Source organism: Moschus berezovskii, chromosome 16, assembly GCF_049115385.1.
Source record: "Moschus berezovskii isolate FMDL1 chromosome 16, NW_MosBer_1.0, whole genome shotgun sequence".
Taxonomy (NCBI): Eukaryota; Metazoa; Chordata; class Mammalia; order Artiodactyla; family Moschidae; genus Moschus; species Moschus berezovskii.
In genome coordinates, this window is record NC_142475.1 from 30234936 (window position 1) to 30259314 (window position 24379).

At 37.3% G+C, this 24379-nt stretch overlaps 1 protein-coding gene across 4 annotated transcripts in view; it reads right to left on the reverse strand.

Annotated features, from left to right (window-relative positions):
- The window catches only part of CSMD3 (CUB and Sushi multiple domains 3), a 1369436-nt gene that overhangs the window by 811736 nt on the left and 533321 nt on the right, over positions 1 to 24379 (reverse strand). For all 4 annotated transcript variants that reach the window (XM_088844606.1, XM_088844605.1, XM_088844604.1 and 1 more), the window contains one exon: positions 22905 to 22992. In XM_088844606.1, the coding sequence (XP_088700732.1) occupies positions 22905 to 22992 (88 nt within the window). The remainder of the gene's footprint in view (positions 1 to 22904; positions 22993 to 24379) is intronic.

The window sequence follows — 24379 nt, forward strand, 5'->3', positions numbered from 1 at the left end:
CTCTTGAGAGTCCCTTGTACTGCAAGGAGATCCAACCAGACCATTCTAAAGGAGATCAATCCTGGGTGTTCATTGGCAGGACTGATGCTAAAGCTGAAACTCCAATACTTTGGCCACCTCATGCGAAGAGCTGATTCACTGGAAAAGACTCTGATGATGGGAGGGATTGGGGGCAGGAGGAGAAGGGTACAACAGAGGATGAGATGGCTGGATGGCATCACTGACTTGACGGACATGAGTTTGAGTGAACTCTGGGAGTTGGTGATGGACAAGGAGTCCTGGTGTGCTGTGATTCATGGGGTTGCAAAGAGTCAGACACGACTGAGCGACTGAACTGAACTGAACTGAATGTCTTCTCAACATGTGCTTCCATTCTTTTCCAAGATTGGATGATCTTCACTATCATTACTCTGAATTATTTTCCAGTAGATCTCCTATTTTCACTTTACTTACTTGTTCTCTGGGATTATATCTTGCTCTCTCAACTGGGACATATTCCTCTGCTGTCTCTAATGTTCTGATATTGTGATTTCCATTTCTTTCTTTTTTATTTTTTTATTTCTCTCTGGTACATAGTTTTTTATTTTTTCAAAAACAATTTTAGGAATCTTTACTTAAAAACAACCTTATCTTAAAATGGAGTAACTTTGGTTTTACGAGCAGCAAGCAAAGTACAGAAGCAAAAATGCATTACAGGAGCATTAAGTTCTACATTAGGTCACAGCGTCTAATCTGAAATCACACCCATAATATCATTTTTCAGGATATCTGGGAAATAGTTATTTCCCAGGATGTCTGAACCATAGCTACTCTATTTTGACTTTTAATTGTAAAAAAAAATTTTTTTTAATAGCCAAAGCAGATTTCACCATTAATGACGTCAGTGTTTTTCTAGGTATGAGAAGATGAAAGAATTGGAACTCATAAAACCTTTTTCTGAAAAGATCTAACTATCTGAAGGCCTGTTCTGCCAGTTTTTTTTTTTTTTTTTTTCAGAGCACAGAGTGCCTCATTCCTGATTTTCACCCTGAACTTCTTTCAGGGGGTGTTGAAGGTCAGCAGCTTGCAATGGTCATGATGTAATCTTTGTAGAGGCAGCTGGCAAGGACCAACTTCCAGTCAGCAGGGTCCCTTCATAGCCACATATCTGACCATGTGACACCATTTCATGGCCATTGTGTCCCATGGTGCTGGGAAGGCTCATTCCCAGGTCTAGGGAAGTGATGGGACCTCTCAGTGTGCTAAAATTGGACCAGGCCTTGCAAGTAGCAAAAGTCTCTGGACCACTGTCTTACTAGCTTCCTGGTCCAGGAAAATATTTCCTCTTTTTGCTTTTTCCCATACCCAGAGTCACATTATTACAATTACTGATCTCATATGGAACTGTCAGTTCAGCATTATATCACAGGCTCAGTGAAACAAGTGACATAGAAAATAATATAGCCATAGCTAGCAGTTATTAGTAAAATAAGAATTATAAGTCAAGAACTTTCATTAGATAAAGCCTGGTATACCCCAAGTCACCTGACTTCATTCGTTAAATGATTATAGTCTGGTGTTAATCTCCTGGTTGTACATTATGGAGCATCCGACCTTTATCTGAAGATTGGTTACTGAGATAAGCCTCAGAAACTAACCTAGAGTGTCCTTTTTTAATAACTTAATTAAATCTTTTAGCAGTATCATGTAACAAGGAACTGTCTCAGCAGTGAGTCTTAGTAAACACTAGACATTAACAAAACTAGAAACTTAATTTAATAATTTACAAAACTTAATATTCCGTGACTTTTCATTATGGAGGCCCTGTAGCCAGGGAGGCTTTAACCCATCAAATAAAAAATGAGGTTTGTCAGGGAGCTGGGAAAAGCCAAGCAGCCATCTTGGATTTCCCATAGCCCTGACTCTGTTTTCCAGCTATTGTTTCTAATTTTCCAATTTAGAAGCAGACTGTTGCCATGGTTTAAGGACATTAGGATGGCACAAGTCTAACAGAGTTTTTGTATAAGCCGAATGAGCTTTTACATGACTACAAACCCGACAATTGGATTAATTTCTATAGGCTGAAGGACTGTAGCTCTTCTTGCTTCTGTTATCTTCCCTCTGGTGAGTGAAGCTGAGGCTTATACTGGTTTTTCAATGGGAAGGTCTGGTTCCTGCCAACTGGTGGGTGGAGCTGGGTCTTGTCACTTTGGTGGGCAGGTTCATATTCATCAAGATTTTAAGCAGCCTGTCTGTTGATGGGTGGAGCTGTGTTCCTACCCTGTTGGTTTTCTGGCCTGAGGCATCCCAAAACTGGAATCTACAGACTGTTGGGTGGGGCTAGGTCTTGAAACCAAAATGAAAGTCTCCAGGAGGGCTCACATCAGTGAGTGCTCTCCAGAACTGCTGCTGAGAATGTCTATGTCCCTGAAGTGAGCCACAGCCACTGCAGTCATCCACAGGAGACCCTGTGGGTCTGGCCTAATCTTATATGAGGTTACTGCATTTTTCTCTGGTTCCTGGTGTGCCTGGGACTTTGTGGAGGTCTGTTTCTATTTCCCCCAAACTTGTGAAATTCCTGAGATAAAACCCTGCTGGTATTCAAAGCAAAATTCTTCAGCATCTCAGCAGTAAATTATCCACCTGCAATGCAAGAGATGCTGGTTCAATCCTGGGTCAGGAAGATCTCCAAAAGAAGGAAATGGCAACCCATTCCAGTATTCTTGCCTGGAAAATCCTGTGGACAGAGGAGCCTGGCAAGCTACAGTCCATAGTCTTGCAAAAGAGTTGGACACAACTTAGCAACTAAACATGCAGACATATATTACTAGCGTGTGAAATAAGCACAACTGAACAGTAGTTTGAACATTCTTTGGTATTGTCCTTATTTAAGATTGGAAAGAAAACTGACCTTTTCCAGTACTGTGACCATTGCTGAGTATTCCATATTTGCTGATATATTGAGTGCAGCAATTAAGCAGCAGCATCGTTTAGGATTTTAAACAGATTAGCTGGAATTCCATCACTTCCACTAGCATTGTTCATAGTAATGCTTCCTAAGACCTACTTGACTTCACAATCCAGGATGTCTGGCTCTAGGTGAGTGACCACACCATCGTGGTTATCCAAGTCATTAAGACCATTTTGGTATAGTTCTCTTGTGTATTGTTTTTACCTCTTCTTAATCTCTTCTGCTTCTGCTAGCTCCTTGTAGTTTCTGTCCTTTATTGTGCTCATCCTTGCAAGAAATAGTCCCTTGGAAGCTCCAAGTTTCTTGAAGAGATCTCTAATCTTTCCAATTCAAACATTTTCCTCTATTTCTTTGCATTATTTAAGAAGGCTTTCTTATCTCTCCTTGCTATTCTCGGGAACTCTGCATTCAGTTGGGTATATCCTTCCCTTTCCCCTTTGAATTTGCTTCTCTTCTTTTCTCAGCTATTTGTAAGGCCTCCTCAAACACTTTTTCTTCTTGCATTTCTTTTCTTTAGGATGGTTTTGGTCACTGTCACCTGTACAATGTCACAAACCTTTGTCCATAGTTCTTCAGGCACTCTGTCTACCAAGTTTAATCCTTTGAATCTACTTGTCACCTCCACTGTATAATCATAAGGAATTTGATTTAGGTCATACCTGAATGACCTAGTGGTTTTCTCTATTTTCTTCAATTTAAGTCTGAATTTTGCAAAAAGGAACTCATGATCTGAGCCACAGTCAGTTCCAGGTATTGTTTTTGAAGACTGTATAGAGCTTTACCACCTTCAGCTGCAAAGAATATAATCAATCTGATTTCAGTATTGATTTGGGTTGATTTTATTGCAATTATGTCTTTCCTACAAGCTTGTTGTTGCCTCTCCTTTGTCTTTGTAGATAGTTATTTTTTCTGGAAGTTTCCAATTTTTGTTGTTTGTTTGTTTGGTTTTTGTTGAAGGTTGTTCAGCAGTTACTTGTGATTTTGGCATTTTTGAAACAAGAAGCGAGCTCATGTGCTTCTACTCTGTCATGCTGCTGGTCAATTAGAAGAGATTCTTAATATACTACTTCAACATTTTTTTTTTTCAAAAATTGTGTTTGATAATGTATGGAATAAAATATATGAAATGATCTCACATTTATAAATCTAAAATTACTATTAGTATACACAAACAATTCCCACATACACAAGCAGAAGTACTTTCTTTATTCATAATTTTATTCATCAAAAATTATACTATAAATGTAATAGTTTAATATATTTCTAACTATGTATATTTTAAGCTTTATTTCAATAGCAGATTACCATGTTTTAAATGAAGTGTACCCTAAAGCCATTTCTTGTATCATCTTCTCTTTTCAACATTTTTAGTATAACACTGCAATAACAGCTTGTTTTTCCATTTTCCCCCTCCAGTAATGAGGAAAGTATGAGGATAAAGCAAACAAAATATGTAAAATTATAAGCTCAGAAAGTGTGCACAGTATACAACTACTAAGTTTCATTATTTGTTTTATGGTTGCCTTCCCATGTCAAAAATTTTGTTATTTCCTAAATGTCCTATCAGCACACAAGTGAATACTTGGAGTAACTTTCAAAAATCTATTCTTACTATTTCTTCTATATATTTATACAACTTAAAAGACCTTTTAAAATTATAGTGTTTTGACATCATGATATTGTCCTGTGCAGCCTGAGCCCCACACAATAGAGTATATATGCTTGTATTGCTCTTTATTTTCATATCTAGGTAAGATGTCTTTTTAAGGAACTTTATCAAAGAGATGAGAAACAACTTCCAATAGGGACAATAGTATTATAGTTCTTAACTGTACTGGTCTTAAAACATAACATCAGAGAAGGCTGCAATACAGATTCACCCAAATTCAACTCATCAAGCTTTTCTTAAGTATCTAAGATACTTAAGTATCTTACTATTGGATTGGTGATGAAAAATATAATAAGGTGATATCTGTCTTCAATAAACAAAATAAATTCAAGTATTGTGATAAGGGAAGCACACAAGTGAATATCGTTCAAACCATATGAATAAGAGAATATGGATACAAGTTATGGGAAACCCAGGAAGATGAAAGTCCATTTGAAGAGTAGATAGAATTCTCATAGGCAAACATATTCTAAGAAGAGAGAAGAGCATGTGCTATATTACTGAGCTGATAAAGTGTAGAGACATTTGGAAGAACCGTTTGCCTTAAGCAAATGGTTAATTTCAGGGAACAGTAGTCTGTGTTTTTTAATGTTTCTTTTTAAAGTACACATCACACAACTACAATGATATATTTTCTGAAGACACACATTTAGCATGCTGTAACACAATATGGTAGAAATGGAAATATAATGTCAGAAAGTTAGATTTGGTATGTGTTAAGGAGAAATTTAAATGCAAGAATGCAGATGTATAAATGAGGCAGGAAAAGCACCAAATTGCAAGCCATAAGCTCTGGGTTCAAGGCATGTCTTTATTACTGCTAAGTGTGCAAACTTCTGGCACACAAGTTCACTCATGAGCAAAAAAGCAATATTGACATGTACAATGTTTTATTTAGTAACAACATAATGGTTGTGAAAGTACTTTTGAGTTAATGCATGCTATATGTCAGGGCTTCCCCAGTGGCTCAGTGGATAAGGAATCCACCTGCAATGCAGGAGTCATAGGAGACAGGGGTTTGATACTTGAGTCAGGAAGATTCCCTGGAGGAGGGCATAACAACCCATTCCAATATTCTTGCTTGGAGAATCCCATGGACAGAGGAGTCTGACAGGCTATAGTTCATAGGGTCACAAAGAGTTGGATAAAACTAAAGAGCCTCTTGATGAAAGTAAAAGAGGAGAGTGAAAAAGTTGGCTTAAAGTTCAACTTTCAGAAAACTAAGATCATAGCATCCGGTCCCATCACATCATGGCAAAAAGATGGGGAAACAATAGAAACGGTGGTTGACTTTATTTTTCTGGTCTCCAGAATCACTGCAGATGGTGATTGCAGTGATTATGAAATTTAAAGACGCTTACTCCTTGGAAGGAAAGTTATGACCAACCTAGACAGCATATTAAAAAGCAGAGACATTACTTTGTCAACAAAGGTCTGTCTAGTCAAGGCTATGGTTTTTCCCATGGTCAGGTATGGATGTGAGAGTTGGACTGTGAAGAAAGCTGATCACCAAAGAATTGATGCTTTTGAACTGTGGCATTGGAGAAGACTCTTGAGAGTCCCTTGGACTGCAAGGAGATCCAACCAGTCCATTCTAAAGGAAATCAATCCTGGGTGTTCCTTGGAAGGACTGATGCTAAAGCTGAAACTCCAATACTTTGGCTACCTGATGCAAAGAGCTGACTCATTTGAAAAGATACCGATGCTGGGAAAGATTGAGGGCAGGAGGAGAGGGGGACAACAGAGGATGAGATGGTTGGATATCATCACCGTCTCAATGGACATGGGTTTGGGTGGACTCCGGCAGTTGGTGATGGACAGGGAGTGTGTGCTGCGGTTCATGGGGTCGCAAAGAGTCTGACACAACTGAGCAACTGAACTGAACTGAACTGAACTGAAGTGACTGAGCAATCATGTGCATATGCTATATGTCTATGTGTAATAACTGATATAATTTCCTAATTCAGTGAACTTTGTGAGATAGCACATTTTTGATACAGGAGTAATGTATCAGGAGCTGTATAATAAGAATCTTTATCTGAAAGACAAGTGTAATATACCTCCAATAGAAGAGGTAACCATTGCTATTGCAATGGTTAGAATTTTTAAGGGTATAAAGTAAGAAGGGGTCAATATGAGTTGAAAATAATCAATTAATAAGACTGAAAAGCAGAATCAATAAATTGCTGTATTTAGAGAATAAAGATTTTTAAATCTGTAATTTACTGGGAAAATCAGGAAAATCAAAAAGAGAAAGAAAAGATGAATAACCAAGTATTTATTGAGCCCTACTTAATTCTGGATACTTAAATATCCTATTTTATGACAGATAATCTAGTCCTTCACTATAGCACAACAATTTGGTGCTACTCTTTCCATTTTTATTGAAGAAACAGAACTTTGTTGACAATAATGAGCTTTTCTAAATCAAATATGAGTGACAGTATCTAAAATTGAGATTCATCTAATTCCAAATTCCATGTTCTCTCATTTGTAATGATGTATATGTGTTGTGGAGTAAAGACTAGCTTAATTTTTTTTTTAAGTTAAAAAAGTAAATATCCATATCTCAGGTGAGTGAAAATAATAAAGACCTAGGAGAAACATAGAAAGTCATGAATATTGAATCTTTCAGAAGTAATGCTATTCTTAAAGCTGAATATACAGTAGAAGATGGGAGTTTTGAAAATGGAACACTGAGAAAGGTTTATTTTTAGGGAATGGGGGAGAAAATGAATTACCCAAGAAAAGAATGAAAAATGGATGACCGGAGAGTAGATTTGGGGAAACTAAGGTATTTTTTGGTCATGCAAATAACCAAGAACCATGTAATAAAGATATTACAATGATGACAGTAGAGTCAAGGGATATGAGGACTGCAAAACTAATTTAATTTGGAATGGATAAGTCATTAGTAATTAAAAAGATGATGCAAAAAGCCAGATTACAAAACATTAGGAAATAGTTGTATGATAAGGTGGTGTCACATGGGTAGCTATTCTTTAAAAGATTTTCATGGGAGGAGATATAACACCTTTGCAAATTTCTATTAATGATCTCTGCAATTACTAAAGTTAGATATAAAAATGAACATATTTAGGAATCTCACACTAGAACAGGGGGTGAAGATGGGTCCAAATTCAAAAGTGTGTCAGAGTGCATCATGAGAGTCAGCTTTTCCTCATTATGGTGCTGTTTTAATATTCATTAAGTTCAGTTCAGTCGCTCAGTGGTATCTGAATCTTTACAACCCCATGAACCGTACCACATCAGGCTTCCCTGTCTATCACCGACTTCTGGGGCTTACTCAAACTCAGGTCCATTGAGTCCGTGATGTCATCCAACCATCTCATCCTCTGTGGTACCCATCTCCTCCTGCCCTCAATCTTTCCCAACATCAGGGTCTTTTCAAATGAGTCAGCTGTTCACATCAGGTGGCCTAATTATTGTAGTTTCAGTCTCAGCATCAGTCCTTCCAATGAACACCCAGGACTGATCTCCTTTAGGATGGACTGGTTGGATCTCCTTGCAGTCCAAGGGACTCTCAAGAGTCTTCTCCAACACCACAGTTCAAAAGCATCAATTCTTCAGTGCTCAGCTTTCTTTATAGTCCAACTCTCACATCCATATATGACCACTGGAAAAACCAGAGCCTTGACTAGATGGGCCTTTGTTGACAAAGTAATGTTCTGCTTTGTGATACGCTATCTAGGTTGGTCATAACTTATCTTCCAAGGAGTAGCGTCTTTTGATTCCATTGCTGAAATCACCATCTGCAGTGACTTTGGAGCCCCCAAAAATAAAGTCAGTCACTGTTTCCACTGTTACCCCATCTATTTGCCATGACGTGATAGGACCGGATGCCATGATCTTAGTTTTCTGAAAGTTGAGCTTTAAGCCAACATTTTCACTCTCTTCTTTCACGTTCATTAAGAGGTTCTTTAGTTCTTCTTCATTTTCTGCCACAAGGGTGGTGCCAACTGAATATCTGAGGTTATTGATATTTATCCCGGCAAACTTGATTCCACCTTGTGCTTCCTCTGACCCAGCGTTTCTCATGATGCATATAAGTTAAATAAGCAGGGTGACAATATTCAGCCTTGACATACTCCTTTTTCTATTTGAAACCAGTCTGTTGTTCTATGTTCAGTTCTAACTGTTGCTTCCTGACCTGCATACAGATTTCTCAAGTGGCAGGTCAGGTGGTCTGGTATTCACATCTCTTTCAGAATTTTCCACAGTTTATGATGATCCACACAGTCAAAGGCTTTGGCATAGTCAATAAACCATAAGTAGATGTTTTTCTGGAACTCTCTTGCTTTTTTGATGATCTAATGGATGTTGGCAAATTGATCTTTGGTTCCTCTGCCTTTTATAAATCCTGCTTGAACATGTGGAAGTTCACAGTTCACGTACTACTGAAGCCTCGCTTGGAGAATTTTGAGCATTACTTTACTAGCATGTGAGATGAGTGCAATTGTGTGGAAGTTTGAACATTCTTTGGCATTTCCTTTCTTTGGGATTGGAATGAAAGCTGACCTTTTCCAGTCCTGTGGCCACTACTGAGTTTTCCAAATTTGCTGACATATTGAGTGCAGCACTTCCACACCATCATCTTTCAGGATTCGAAATAGCTCAACTGGAATTCCATCACCTCCACTAGCTTTGTTCATAGTGATGCTTCCTAAGGCCCACTTGACTTCACATTCCAGGATGTCTGGTTCTAGGTGAGTGATCACACCATCATGATTATCTTGGCTGTGAAGATCTTTTTTGTACAGTTCTGTGTATTCTTGTCACCTCTTCTTAATAATTTCTGCTTCTGTTAGGTCCATACCATTTCTGTCCTTTATGTGCCCATCTTTGCATGAAATGTTCCCTTGCTATCTCTAATTTTCTTGAAGAAATTCTAGTCTTTCCCATTCTGTTGTTTTTCTCTATTTCTTTGCACTGTTCACTGAGGAAGGCTTTCTTATTCTCCTTGCTATTCTTTGGAACTCTGTATTCAAATGGGTGTATCTTTCCTTTTCTCCTTTGCTTTCCACTTCTCTTCTTTTCACAGCTATTTGTAATCTGTCCTCAGACAGCCATTTTGCTTTTTTGCATTTCTTTTTCTTGGGGATGGTCTTGATCCCTGTCTCTTGTACAATGTCATGAATCTCCGTCCATAGTTCATCAGGAACTATGCCTATCAGAAATAATTCCTTGTATCTATTTCTCACTTCCAAAACCCAAACTCACTTTTGGTTTTAATATTACCAAATAAGAAACAGTTTTTCTGCTTTTCCACTCTTGGTATACAGCAGGGTTTAATAATCCAAATGAAAACCCAAATTTTGGATCAAACATTACTTTTTACTCTCAGGATGACAAACAAGGTCTTTCCTGGAGAACAAAAATGTATATAAACTTAAGAATAACAAGCTGAGCTTTCCCAGAATTTGTTTATAATTTTAAAAGATTTAAAATTTTAATTTATTTTCAGCACAGAAACCTGTCAGGTTCAATATTTCTTTGGCAGCATTTCTCCATTTAAAATCCTGTTATGCTCCATAGCAATTTCAAATTAAAAACAAAACTTTTAAGGTCTCAAAGAACAGACTCTGGGGTCTCACCTTGGAGATTAAAACATAAAATGATAAGTAAAATATAACAAGTCTATAATATGCCTTACTTAACCAATGATTTTCTTATATATTTCCTCATTGCTTATAAAAATATTGGTTTTGTGCATACAAGAATATTTCTGTTTTAGCAACTGCTGCCTTATTTGTCATTTAGTTTTATGATGAGTTTGAAGTCCTTCTATAAGTTCATGCAATCAGAGAAATTAGAAGAAAAATGATGAAGCTCCAGGTTTGCTATTTTAAGCAGTTCAATTCACTACATACTGAACTCTCTTAATCATGTTTATAGAAACATGAATAATATTATTCATATTAATAATAATCCTTGGAATTTCTGATTTCAAGGATTTTACACTTAGAATAGTTGTATAAGACAAGGAAAAATATTTTAAATACACTAATGATGATATGACCAAACTAGATAGCATATTAAAAAGCAGAGACATTTTGGAGATTAATCCTTTATCAGTTGCTTCATTTGCTATTATTTTCTCCCATTCTGAAGGCTGTCTTTTCACCTTGCTTATAGTTTCCTTTGCTGTGCAGAAGCTTTTGATTTTAATTAGGTCCCATTTGTTTATTTTTGCTTTTATTTCCAATATTCTGGGAGGTGGGTCTTGGAGGATCCTGCTGTGATTTATATCTGAGAGTGTTTTGCCTACGTTCTCCTCTAGGAGTTTTATAGAATCTGGTCTTACATTTAGCTCTCTAATCCATTTTGAATTTATTTTTGTGTATGGTGTTAGGAAGTGTTCTAGTTTCATTCTTTTACAAGTGGCTGACCAGTTTTCCCAGGACCACTTGTTAAAGAGACTGTCTTTTCTCCATTTTATATTCTTGCCTCCTTTGTCAAAGGTAAGGTGTCCATAGGTGTGTGGATTTATCTCTGGGCTTTCTATTTTGTTCCATTGATCTATATTTCTGTCTTTATGCCAGTACCTTACTGTCTTGGTGACTGGCTTTGTAGTAGAGCCTGAAGTCCGGCAGGTTGATTCCCCCAGTTCCATTCTTCTTCCTCAAGATTGCTTTGTCTATTCGAGGTTTTTTGTACTTCCATACAAAGTGAGAATTATTTGTGAGATTATTTGTTCTAGTTCTGTGAAAACATCGTTGGTAGCTTGATAGGGATTACATTGAATGTATAAATTACTTTGGTTAGTAAACTCATTTTGACAATATTTATTCTTCCAATCCACGAACACGGTATATTTCTCATCTATTAGTGTCCTCTTTGATTACTTTCACTAGTGTTTTATAGTTTTCTATGTACAAGTCTTTTGTTTCCTTAGGTAGATATATTCCTAAGGATTAATCTCCAAAATATACAAGCAGTTCCTGCAACTCAATTCCAGAAAAATAAATGACCCAATCAAAAAATGGGCCAAAGAACTAAACAGACATTTCTCCAAAGAAGACATAAAGATGGCTAACAAACACATGAAAAAATGCTCAACATCCCTCATAATCAGAAAAATGCAAATCAAAACCACAATGAGATACCATTTCACACCAGTCAGAATGGCTGCTATCCAAAAGTCTACATGCAATAAATGCTGGAGAGGGTGTGGAGAGAAGGGAACCCTCTTACACTGTTGGTGGGAATGCAAACTAGTACAGCCACTATGGAGAACAGTGTGGAGATTCCTCAAAAAACTGGAAGTAGGACTGCCATAAGATCCAGAAATCGCACTCTTGGGCATACACACCGAGGAAACCAGAATTGAAAGAGACACATGTACTCCAATGTTCATTGCAGCACTGTTTATAATAGCCAGGACATGGAAGCAACCTAGATGTCCATCTGCAGACGAATGGGTAAGAAAGCTTTGGTACATATACACAATGGAGTATTACTCAGCCATTAAAAAGAAAGCATTTGAACCAGTTCTAATGAGGTGGATGAAACTAGAGCCTATTATACAGAGTGAAGTAAGCCAGAAAGAAAAACACAAATACAATATACTAACACATATATATGGAATTTAGAAAGATGCAAATGATAACCCTGTATATGAGACAGCAAAAGAGACACAGATGTATAGAAGAGTCTTTGGGACTCTGTGGGAGAGGGTGAGGGTGGGATGGTTTGGGAGAATGACATTGAAACATGTATATTATCATATGTGAAATGAATCGCCAGTTCAGGGTCAATACATGTTACAGGATGCTCGGGGCTGGTGTGCGGGGATGACCCAGAGGGAGGATAAGGTGAGGAGGAAGGTGGGAGGGGGGGTCGGGAGGGGGAACTCATGTACACCCGGGGCGGATTCATGTCAATGTATGGCAAAACCAACCAATATAATATTGTAAAATAATTAGCTTCCAATAAAAATTAAAAAAATAAAAAGCAGAGACATTACTTTGTCAACAAAGGTCCATCTAGTCAAGACTATGGTTTTTCCAGTGGTCATGTATGGATGTGAGAGTTGGACTGTGAAGAAAGCTGAGCGCTAAAGAATTGATGCTTTTGAACTGTGGTGTTGGAGAAGACTCTTGAGAGTCCCTTGGACTGCAAGGAGATCCAACCAGTCCATTCCCTCATGCAAAGAGTTGATTCACTGGAAAAGACTCTGATGCTGGGAGGGATTGGGTGTGGGAAGAGACGGGGACGATAGAGAATGAGATGGCTGGATGGCATCACTGACTCGATGGACATGAGTTTGAGTGAACTCCGGGAGTTGGTGATGGACAGGGAGGCCTGGCGTGCTGTGATTCATGGGGTCGCAAAGAGTCGGACAAGACTGAGAGACTGAACTGAACTGAATGATGATATACACAATGCTAGATGAGTTTACCAATTTGTAACAGATTGTGGAAGCAGGAAAAGTTTTATGAAAGAGGTTTTCTAGTGGGTCCTTGAAGAATGCCTATGATGACACATGCAAAAATGCTAGAACAGAATATTCCAGGGGGACGAAATGATACAATCGAGTGAAGATGTCAATAAAAATCAGACATAACTGAAGCAAACTATTATGTCACCATAAAAATGTGCTTGATACATAAACATGGCAATTTTGGACATATTTTGAGATGCCTTAGATGCCAAAATTGAGTTATCTGTGAATAAGCAGTCCACAGGACTGCTCTGCTGGAGTCTGTGTTGAAAAACACATCATCACAGATATTTCTGTTAAGACTAAGATGATAATGGCATGTACATGGGTGAAAAGGGGAAGAATCTGCAGCTAGTAAAGCTGACGCTGCAATTCTAGGGTCACTGCAAAATAAAAGGTCAACTATAATGTGACTATGGAAAGTGAGATGAGGGAGCTGTTCTTAACTGTCAAATAATACATGTCTTAATTGAAATGCTTCTTTTCTGTTTCTCTAAACTTCTCCCTCTCAGAAATTACTGCCATGCTAGAAGAATGAGATGTTTAAGTCTATTATACCAATATACTACAAAGTATTTAATACTAGAAAAGTATATTGTATAAAAGTATATAAGTATACTAGAAAAGTCAAGAAACACCTGGAGTAACAGGCAAATTTGGCCTTGGAGTACAGAATGAAGGAGGGCAAAGGCTAATAGAGTTTTGCCAAGAGAACGCACTGTACAGAGAAAACACCCTCTTCCAATAACACAAGAGAAGACTCTACACGTGGACATCAAAAGATGGTCAAAACCAAAATCAGATTGATTATATTCTTTGCAGCCAAAGAAGGCTAAACTCTATAGAGTTCACAGCAAAATCAAAGAATAGGAGCTAACTGTGGTTCAGATCATGAACTCCTTATTGCCAAATTCAGACTTAAATTGAAGAAAACAGGGAAAACCACTAGACCATTCAAGTATGACCTAAATCAAATTCCTTACATTATACAGTGGAAGTAAGAAATAGATTTAAGGGACTAGATCTTATAGACAGAGTGTCTGATGAACTATGGATGGAGATTCATGACACTGTACAGGAGACAGGGATCAAGACCATCCCCAAGAGAAAGAAATGCAAAAAAGCAAAATGGCTGTCTGAGGAGGGCTTACAAATAGCTGTGAAAAGAAGAGAAACAAAAAGCAAAGGAGAAAAGAAAAAATAAACCCATTTGAATACAGAGTTCCAAAGAATAGCAGGGAGAGATAAGAAAGCCTTCCTCAGTGTTCATTGTTAATAGAGGTAAAGAATAGAATGGGAAAGAATAAAAATCCCTTCAAGAAAATTAGAGATAGCAAGGGAACATTTCATGCAAAGATGGGCACATAAAGGACAGAAATGGTATGGACCTAACACAAGCAGATATATTAAGAAGAGGTGGCAACAATATGCAGAACTATTGTACAAAAAAGATCTTCATGACCCAGATAATCATGATGGTGTGATCACTCGCCTAGAGCCAGACATCCTGGAATGTGAAGTCAAGTGGGCCTTCGGAAGCATCACTACGAACAAAGCTAGTGGAGGTGATGGAATGCCAGTTGAGCTATTTCAAATCCTAAATGATGATGCTGTGAAAGTGCTGCACTCAATATGCCAGCAAATTTGGAAAATTCAGCAGTGGCCACAGGACTGGACAAGGTCAGTTTTTATTCCAATCCCAAAGAAAGGCAATGCCAAAGAGTGTTCAAAGTTCCACACAATTGCACTCATTTCACATGCTAGTAAAGTAATGCTCAAAATTCTCCAAGCCAGGCTTCAACAGTACATGAAGTGTGAACTTCCAGATGTTCAAGCTGATTTGAGAAAAAGCAGAGGAACCAGAGATCATGTTGCCAACATCCGTTGGATTATTGAAAAAGGAAGAGAGCACCAGAAAAACTTCTGCTGCTGCTGCTGGCTGCTAAGTCACTTCAGTCGTGTCCGACTCTGTGCGACCCCATAGACGGAAGCCCACCAGGCTCCCCCGTCCCTGGGATTCTCCAGGCAAGAACACTGGAGTGGGTTGCCATTTCCTTCTCCAATGTGTGAAAGTGAAAAGTGAAAGTGAAGTCGCTCAGTCCTGTACGACCCTTAGCGACCCAATGGACTACAGCCAACCAGGCTCCTCCATCCATGGGATTTTCTAGGCAAGAGTACTGGAGTGGCTTGCCATTGCTTTCTCCGAGAAAAACTTCTACTTCTGGTTTATTTTCTATGCCAAAGTCTTCGACTGTATGGATCATCACAAACTGGAAAATTCTGAAAGAAATGTGAATACCAGACCACCTGATCTGCCTCTTGAGAAACTGATCTGCAGGTCAGGAAGCAAGTTAGAACTGGACATGGAACAACTGACTGGTTACAGATAGGGAAAGGAGTACGTCAAGGCTGTATATTGTCAGCTGCTTATTTAACTTACATGCAGAGTACATCATGAGAAACTTTATCATGATTGCCGCGATAAGTATCAATAACCTCAGATATGCAGATGACACCACCCTTATGGCAGAAAGTGAAGAACAACTTAAGAGCCTCTTGATGAAAGTCAAAGAGAAGAGTGAAAAAGTTGGCTTAAAACTCAACATTCTGAAAACAAAAATCATGGCATCTGGCCCTTTCACTTCATGGCAAATAGATGGGGAAACAGTGAAAACAGTGGCTGACTTTATTTTTTGGGTCTCCAAAATCACTGCAGATAGTGATTGCAGTCATGAAATTAAAAGACGCTTACTCCTTGGGAAAAAAGCTATGACCAACCTAGAGACATATTAAAAAGCAGAGATGTTACTTTGGCAACAACGCTCCGACTAGTCAAGGCTATGCTTTTTCCAGTAGTCATGTATGGATTTGAAAATTGTACTATAAAGAAAGTTGAGTGCCCAAGAATTGATTCCTTTAAACTGTGCTGTTAGAGAAGCCTCTTGAGAGTTCTTGGACTGCAAGGAGTTCCAATCAGGCCATCCTAAAGGAGATCAGTCCTGAGAGTTCATTGGAAGGACTGATGTTGAAGCTGAAACTCCAATACTTTGGCCACCTGATGCGCAGAGTTGATTCATTTGAAAAGACCCTGATTCTGGGTAAGTTTGAGGGCAGGAGGAGTAGGGGAAGACAGGGGATGAGATGGTTGGATGGCATCACCGACTTAATGGACATGAGTTTGTTTAGGCTCCGGGAGTTGGTGATGGACAGGGAGGACTGGCGTGCTACAGTTCATGGGGTCACAAAGAGCTGGGCACGTCTAAGTGACTGAACTGAACTAAAAAATTAAACACTCCCCTGAAAAAAACCCATGGTGCTTTGTGCTGTAATTAACTGTTCCTACTTTCCTGTCTTCCTCTCACTCCTGCCATGCACCTGGCAGCTTATAATTACTACCAAGCTTTACATCTGATTTGCTAGGAAATAGTGTTGCCAATTAAAAAAAATTGGAAGCCATTCTACCTCCTAAATATTTTTTTGTGCATTACAAAGAAAAAATATTTCACTTGAAAATAATATAGGAATTGTTCTCCCTAGATCCCATGCCAATACATTCAGGGGCTGCCATTAGTTTAGCAATGGTGATTGGCAAATCTCCAGAAACTGTCTTGGTAGAGTTTTTAATGTATGAATAATAGAGAAAAACACATTCTTAACAGATTTGAAGCCAATAAACAAAAGTTATTTCATATTTACATGGGGCAGAGGCTTGTCCTTCAATTAAATAAACCAGTCTTCCTTCTGTATGTGGAGGTTGTGATTCATTGTGTATCTGCCTCACAGAGGCTAATTTTCCTTTGAGATGACAGGGGCCCAGTAAAAGAGAGTTAATTTAAGCTTTGATCAAAGTGTATCACTTCATAATGGGCTGATACAGTGTATCTTTTGACAGTGATTTTTATTCCTCTATGGACCTTCCCTTTTCTTATTCTTTGGGGTGCTTCTCATACCTTTTATATACGGATGGCTATTGTTTCACACTTTTTAAACACAGAAAAGTTATTCTTTTCCCTTCTAAAAATGATTAATCTAAAAATATTGTATCTATTATTTCTGAATCGGTCCTGTTTGTAGCTGACATTGAAATAGAAAGACAATCTAATCCACTCCTCTTGTAAAGAGACCCCAACTCATATCTCTGCTTGATATTTTCTTTTTACCAGATCCATGTTTTTATTAGTTATGCCTAGAAGAATCACTAGTAATTTCCTGAATGTACTGATCTTTGCATAGTCCTTTTCATGCTTATATCTGGGAAACTTAGGAATTCTAAATAGAAATCATGTAACGAGGCATATTCATTATTATCAATCTCAAAAGGACTCTCGCAATTACTTAGCAAGGCAATGTTTCTATATCAAACTTGATCTCGCACTATTGGTGATTACTATTTCCAGTTTTTCTCTCAAAGTGCCTCTCCTATACATTCCCATCTCCTGTGAGATGGGAACGTGTGTGTGTGTGTGATATATATATAGTCTTGCTTGATGCATCATTACCAAAGTAAAATTATTAAACATGAGCTCTCTCATTTTCCCATCACAAAACCTCAAACCATCCTTGGAATTGTGTTCATTTTCTCCAAAAGAGTTATGTTCTTTTACTTATCTTTTCCTATCGTTAGTATTTTCCTCTCTACAGGATTATTTATATCAACAAATAAATATGCTCTGGTTTCTTGTGTCTCTAAAAAGGAAATCTCTTTTGACTTCCTAATGACTACAGAAATCTCTTTTGACTTCTCAATGACCACAGAACTGACCCATTATTCTTCTGAGTTACAGAATTTGATGTTCCAAAGCTATCACCTATCTGAACTGTCTATTCACACTTTAGATTATTTCAATTTGTCTTAACCTCTGTCACTCAATGAACTCACTCTTCTCAACAACCTTCATGTTGTCGAACTTAACAGTCTTCAGTCCTCATCATTTTCAACTTTTCAATTGTATTCAACATTCTGGACCCCCTTTTAAGGACTTCTTTCTCTTGCTTCATTTACACTTGTTTTCTTGCCACTCACGAGAATGATAAAATAGCTTCTTAAATTTCATCACATCATGAAATAGCATAGATTTTTGGACTAGGTCACAGATTCTAGTTCACTGCCATCACCATAGTCCAAGTCTCTACCATCTTAAATCCAGACTACTTCAGTGGCCTTCTAACTAAAATTTCTGTTTCCTTCAATCTATTTATCTAAAGTATAAAGCATAATGTACTAAAAACACAAATTGAATCTGTTCCTTCTCTCACAACTCTTTATCAGTTCAGTTCAGTTCAGTTCAGTCAGTCATGTCCGACTCTTTGTGACCCCATGAATCACAGCACACCAGGCCTCCCTGTCCATCACCAACTCCCGGAGTTCACTCAAACTCATGTCCATCAAGTCGGTGATGCCATCCAGCCATCTCATTCTCTGTCGTTCCCATCTCCTCCCGCCCCCAATCCTTCCCAGCATCAGACTCTTTTCCAGTGAGTCAACTTGTTGCATGAGGTGGCCAAAGTATTGCAGTTTCAGCTTTAGCATCAGTCCTTCCAATGAACACCCAGGATTGATCTCCTCTAGAATGGACTGGTTGGATCTCCTTGCAGTCCAAGGGGTTCTCAAGAGTCTTCTCCAGCACCACAGTTCAAAAGCATCAATTCTTCGGTGATCAGCTTTCTTCACAGTCCAACTCTCACATCCATACGTGACCACTGGAAAAACCATAGCCTTGACTAGATGGACCTTGGTTGGCAAAGTAATGTCTCTGCTTTTTAATATGCTATCTAGGTTGGTCATAACTTTCCTTCCAAGGATTAAGCATCTTTTAATTTCATGGCTGCAATCAGCATCTGCAGCGATTTTGGAGCCCCAAAAAATAAAGTCTGACACAATTCTTTATAGCTTTCCCTGAAACTGCAATACTTTGGCCACCTCATGCGACGAGTTGACTCACTGAAAAAGACTCTGATTCTGGGAAAGGTTGGGGGCGGGAGGAGAAGGGGACGACAGAGAATGAGATGCCTGGATGGCATCACCGACTCTGTGGACATGAGTTTGAGTGAACTCCGGGAGTTGGTGATGAACAGGGAGGCCTGGCGTGCTGTGATTCATCGGGTCGCGGAGAGTCGGACACAACTGAGCGACTGAACTGAACTGAACTGAATAACTTACATAAGCTAAATGAGGAGTCTGACATGCTACAATCCATAAGATTGCAATAAATTAGACACAAGTTAGTGACAGAAAGACAACAAGAAAGCTGAATGAGTGAAGAAACCTAGGTGTGACCATTGTGAACCAGAGAGCTTGTTCTGCCTAAAAGGAACACATGTTAATAGGTTCCAGTAGATGTAGCAAGGAAGGTATATTGGTTTTAGCGGCCAAATCTAAACCAAATTACAAAAATGTGTGAATGATTGTATGAGTGTGTGTGAGTGTAAAATCTCCCAATTTTCAAATGTTGACTCTCATATTTTAAAAAACATTGTGTGTTTAAAATGAAACATATCTTCAGACCAGATTAGATAGAATGGCAGTCAATTTGCTTCCTCTGCAGAAGAGATTGGTTTCTCCACATCTCCTTAACTTCATTCTACCACTTTTCTATTGCATTCTGTGTTTTTCTCCAATTTACATTCTACAATTTAGACTCTCTGATCTTCATTTTCCTGAAATAGCTCATCAAGCTCTCTATGACTATGAGGCTCTTCCTTTCCAATAGAATAGAGGCATAAAATTTTTCTGGTATCAATGAAAGCGGGACCTTCTTACATTGGGTGGGTTCCTGTCCTGACAATTTTATCCTCAACTTTTGATTTCACAGTACTTTTTTTTTTTTAATGAGATTCATTTAATTATAGTCTTTTTTCACCATTAAATTTGAAGTACTATTTGGGACATGTACTGTGTCTGCTGTTATGTGTGTTATTTGTTCCTGGTTCAAAGCCAAGCACATAACAGGCAAGCAAAACAAGTAAATAATGGATGTATAAATATATAAATGGTCTCTGGACTTCATTTCTCTACATAACAGATTCTAATCACACTTTATCATGTAGCTCAACATTTACCTCTGTGAATCTCATCTAGTTGCCAAAAATATCGTAACTGTTCTGTCTCTATAACATTTTTAAATATTCTTAAACTATAAGAGTATATCTTAGCCTGATTTTAAGCTCCTTCATTCTTAACATCTATCAGGGTGCCTAAAAAATGACTGTAAGATAATCTGATGATTTGAAATTTACTAAAAGTTAATTTATCTCACTATATTACTATTACTATTAGTAATAAGCCTATTTCTAATAAACCCCATGTTTTTGTAAAAAGTGAGATCAAATAGATACTAACATCAATAATAATTATTTCAATTTATCTTTTCATACTATAATAGCAGCTAGAATTAAATACTTATTAGTCTTAAGTTTACTATCACGTTTACATTATCTCATGCAATATTCCCCTCAATCCTATGAAATGGGTATTATCATTTTTAGATCTGAGGAAAACATCCTGAGAGAAGACACAATATTGATGGCTGAATGTAAGAATGGGATCTGAATGAAGTTTGTTTGGTTTCAAAGCATAAATGTAACACAGTGATTAAAGGGTCAGGATATAGAATCAGGAAGTAATGAGTTCAAATTCCAGTTTCATAAAATTATTAGCTAGATAAGCAGACTTTCAGCTTTATTATTTGTAAGTGAAAATAAAAGTGTTAGTTGCTCAGTTGTGTCTGACTTTTTGACGCCATGGACTGTAACACTCTAGGCTCTTCTTTCCATGGAATTCTCCAGGCAAGAATACTGGAGTGGGTAGCCATTCCCTTTTTGAAGGGATCTTTCTGACCCAGGGATTGAACCTAGGTCTCCTGCATTGCAGGGAGATATTTTACCATCTGAGCCAAAGTGGGAATAAAATGACAGATTTTTTATTATAGGTTTTATTATTATAGGGTTTTTATTCAATAAAGAATACATGTACAAATACCAGGTAAATTGATGACACTTTGCTGTCTATAAAATATCACTTTTAACTACTGAGATTGAGATTTAGTTGATTTTTAATATACTTACTTAGTTTATTAAGTTCTAACTCTGACTGGATTCCAGGTCTTTTGAATTTCTTTGTAATGTGATTTTTCAAACAATATTATCCATATTAATTATCAGGCTAGTTAAAGTTCTGCAATTTTTTTAGAAAATTACAATTTTATTCATATTGAACTAACATTGTTTCCCCTCCAAGAATATCAAAATATAACTCTAAGTCAAATGATCCATGGAGACAAAATATTCATAGGTTTTTATTATAAGAACTACCTTTAGTCATAGGGAATTTCTTCATCATATCATTTGTCCTTTATACAAACAGAATAAAGAAGTAAAGAATGTAAATGTGTGGTATGTGAAACTATAACCATTATCATTTTTTAATTTAATATATCATGAATATTTTGTGCAAATAGTATTTGTGAACTAAATTATCACTTAACATTTTATAGGATTTTTGTATCTTTTATTTGTAAAATGTTACATTCAGAGGACTACTGAAAATTCAATATTTTTAAACAATATTGTGTCATAGTGTAAATTAATAGTTACCATATTATTGACTGCACTATTCCTTTGACACATTTAAACCTGAGTGCTCTGTGTGCTAATTCATTTCAGTTGTGTCTGACTCTCTGCAACCTCATGAACTGTAGTCCACCAGTCTCCTCTGTCCATGGGATTCTCCAGTGAAGAAAACTGGAGTGGGTTACTGTGCCCTCTTCCAGGAGATCTTTCCGAACCAGGGATGGAACCCATATCTTTTTTTTCCAGCATTGGCAGGCAGATTCTTTACCTCTAGCACTACCTGGGAAGCCTAGTCTACTCAGTACATTTTCTATGCTGTTCAGTTCAGTTCAGTCGCTCAGTCGTGTCTGACTCTTTGCGACCCCATGAATCACAGCACGCCAGGCCTCCCTGTCCATCACCAACTCCCGGAGTTCACTCAAACTCAGGTCCATCGAATCAGTGATGCCATCCAGCCATCTCATTCTCTGTCGTCCCCGTCTCCTCCTGCCCCCAATCCCTCCCAGCATCAGAGTCTTTTCCAGTGAGTCAACACTTCGCATGAGGTGTAAGTAAACAATTTCGATTTTTAAAATAAATACTAAATTTAAGATGGAGATAAAACTAATTCAAGTTAAATTTTCTTCTAAATAAAATGTTTATAGAACATTTGCAGGAAGGTTTCACATGCAGTATCTCATTTGAAACATCATTTTATGTGATAAATTTGATTTACATGTTACAGAAGAGGAAACTCTGGCAGACAGCGTTGAAAAACTTACTCAAGATCAGACAATTAATAAACATTAGAATATGAATTCAAACTCATGTATTTCAAATTGAATCTCATGATTTTTCACTTACTATGCTGTGCTGTGCTTAGTTGCTCAGTCGTGTCCAACTTCTCGCGACCCCATGGACTGTAGCCCGCCAGGCTCCTCTGTCCATGAAGATTCTCCAGGCAAGAATACTGGAGTGGGTTGCCATGCCCTCCTCCAGGGAATCTTCCCAACCCAGGGATCCAACCCAGTTCTTCCACATAGCACATGACAATAAATTAATCATTTAAACTCTAAAAGGTTCCCTAATAAATTTGATGTTATTTAATAAGTCACTTTAATGAAATATTATTAATCATAACACATCAGTGAAATCTAGCTGCCACACTTTTAAGTCACCATGTCTTCATCTCCACATTATTAGCTATATTTGAAATTTAAATTAAAATAAACTTTAACAAAGTTAATAATGAAATAAACAATTTAAAATCGTACCTAAAATCTGATCCAACTCTCTTCCCATTTTCTGGTTCTCCTGGATCTGGGCATAAATTGGAAGCTGTCTTAATACCTCCCTCATTTACTGAAACAACAGGAAAACAAGAAAAGAAAAAAAAGAATCAAAACATGTATGATTAGAAAATCAAGAGTGATATTCATTTCAAAATGTACATAAAATATATTCTTGTATTTAATATTCTAATCACTATAATTTATAGATAGAAAGGTAAATATAATTTTATAAGCCAATATGAGAGCAAAAACACTTTTTAATTTGTGGATATATAAAACATAATTTTCATGTTTCTATTCAATGACATACTACTTTGAATATTAACATATTAACAGTTAACACTTCATTTTTAATTACTATCAAATTGTGAAATCTCTGGTAATGCACTCCCTAGGTATCATTGCCAGAGTTTCCATTAATTATTGGCAGCAGAGAAGTCACTGCCAATTATAGCAGTGTCATCAGATACTTGTTATTTTTAAAGTTGTAACAAAAATAAAACTTTATGGAAAAAGTTTAAGGATAATGCCACTTTTGAAGGAAATAGCAACCCACTCCAGTATCTTGCCTGGAAAATCCCATGGACGGAGGAGCCTGGTGGGCTACAGTCCATGGGGTCGCAAAGAGTCGGACACGACTGAGCAATTTCACTTCTACTGGTATGTAACAAGGAATTTATTCTGCCAATGTGAAAATAAAACTGTGTTGCAAATTATCAAGCATGTCATTGAATTATGCTATAATGCTGAAGATCAAATTAAGGGCTTTACCCTTTAACAAGTCCCATGACGATGTTTTAGTTAGTCAATGCACACTTTCAGCAGTTTCTTCAGAACACCCTATTAATAAATTATGTATTCATATTTTCAGTGAATGTGATCACAGTAAATAAATAATTCCCTAAGAAATCTTTTTTTTAATGGGAAGAGTATTAAACCAGATGAAGTCTGAAATATCTGAGTGACACTGTTCCGCGATTTCAATCTTATAGCAAACTGGAGAATAACTTCTATTTTGCTCTTCATCAACTTATCTGCTTTTTAAAGAAAAGAATAGGACCTGAGTAGAGACTCCAGAGATGAAAAAATCTTAACTTTGCTGTGGTTCTTGTTCTACACTGTGAATTGGAGTCACCTATAGAGCTTTTTTTTTTTCTTTCTTTTTTGAAAGAACAGATTCTTACTTTTCTGTCTAGATATTCTAATGCAATTACTTTGGGTAGACACTGTGAACCAGTTTGTTTTGTTGTTGTTTTCTTGTTTGTTTTATGAATAATCTTCCAGGGGATTCTAATGAAGAGTCAATGTTTAAAAACACTGGATCCCTGCATCATTTAGTTTGGATGGTCAACTTATTCAAATTGATTTATCAGATAACAAGATAAGAATCTTGCTTATCAAGATAAGTATGACCAACAGTCATAACTCTGATAAAGTTGTCATATTTTCAACTAGAT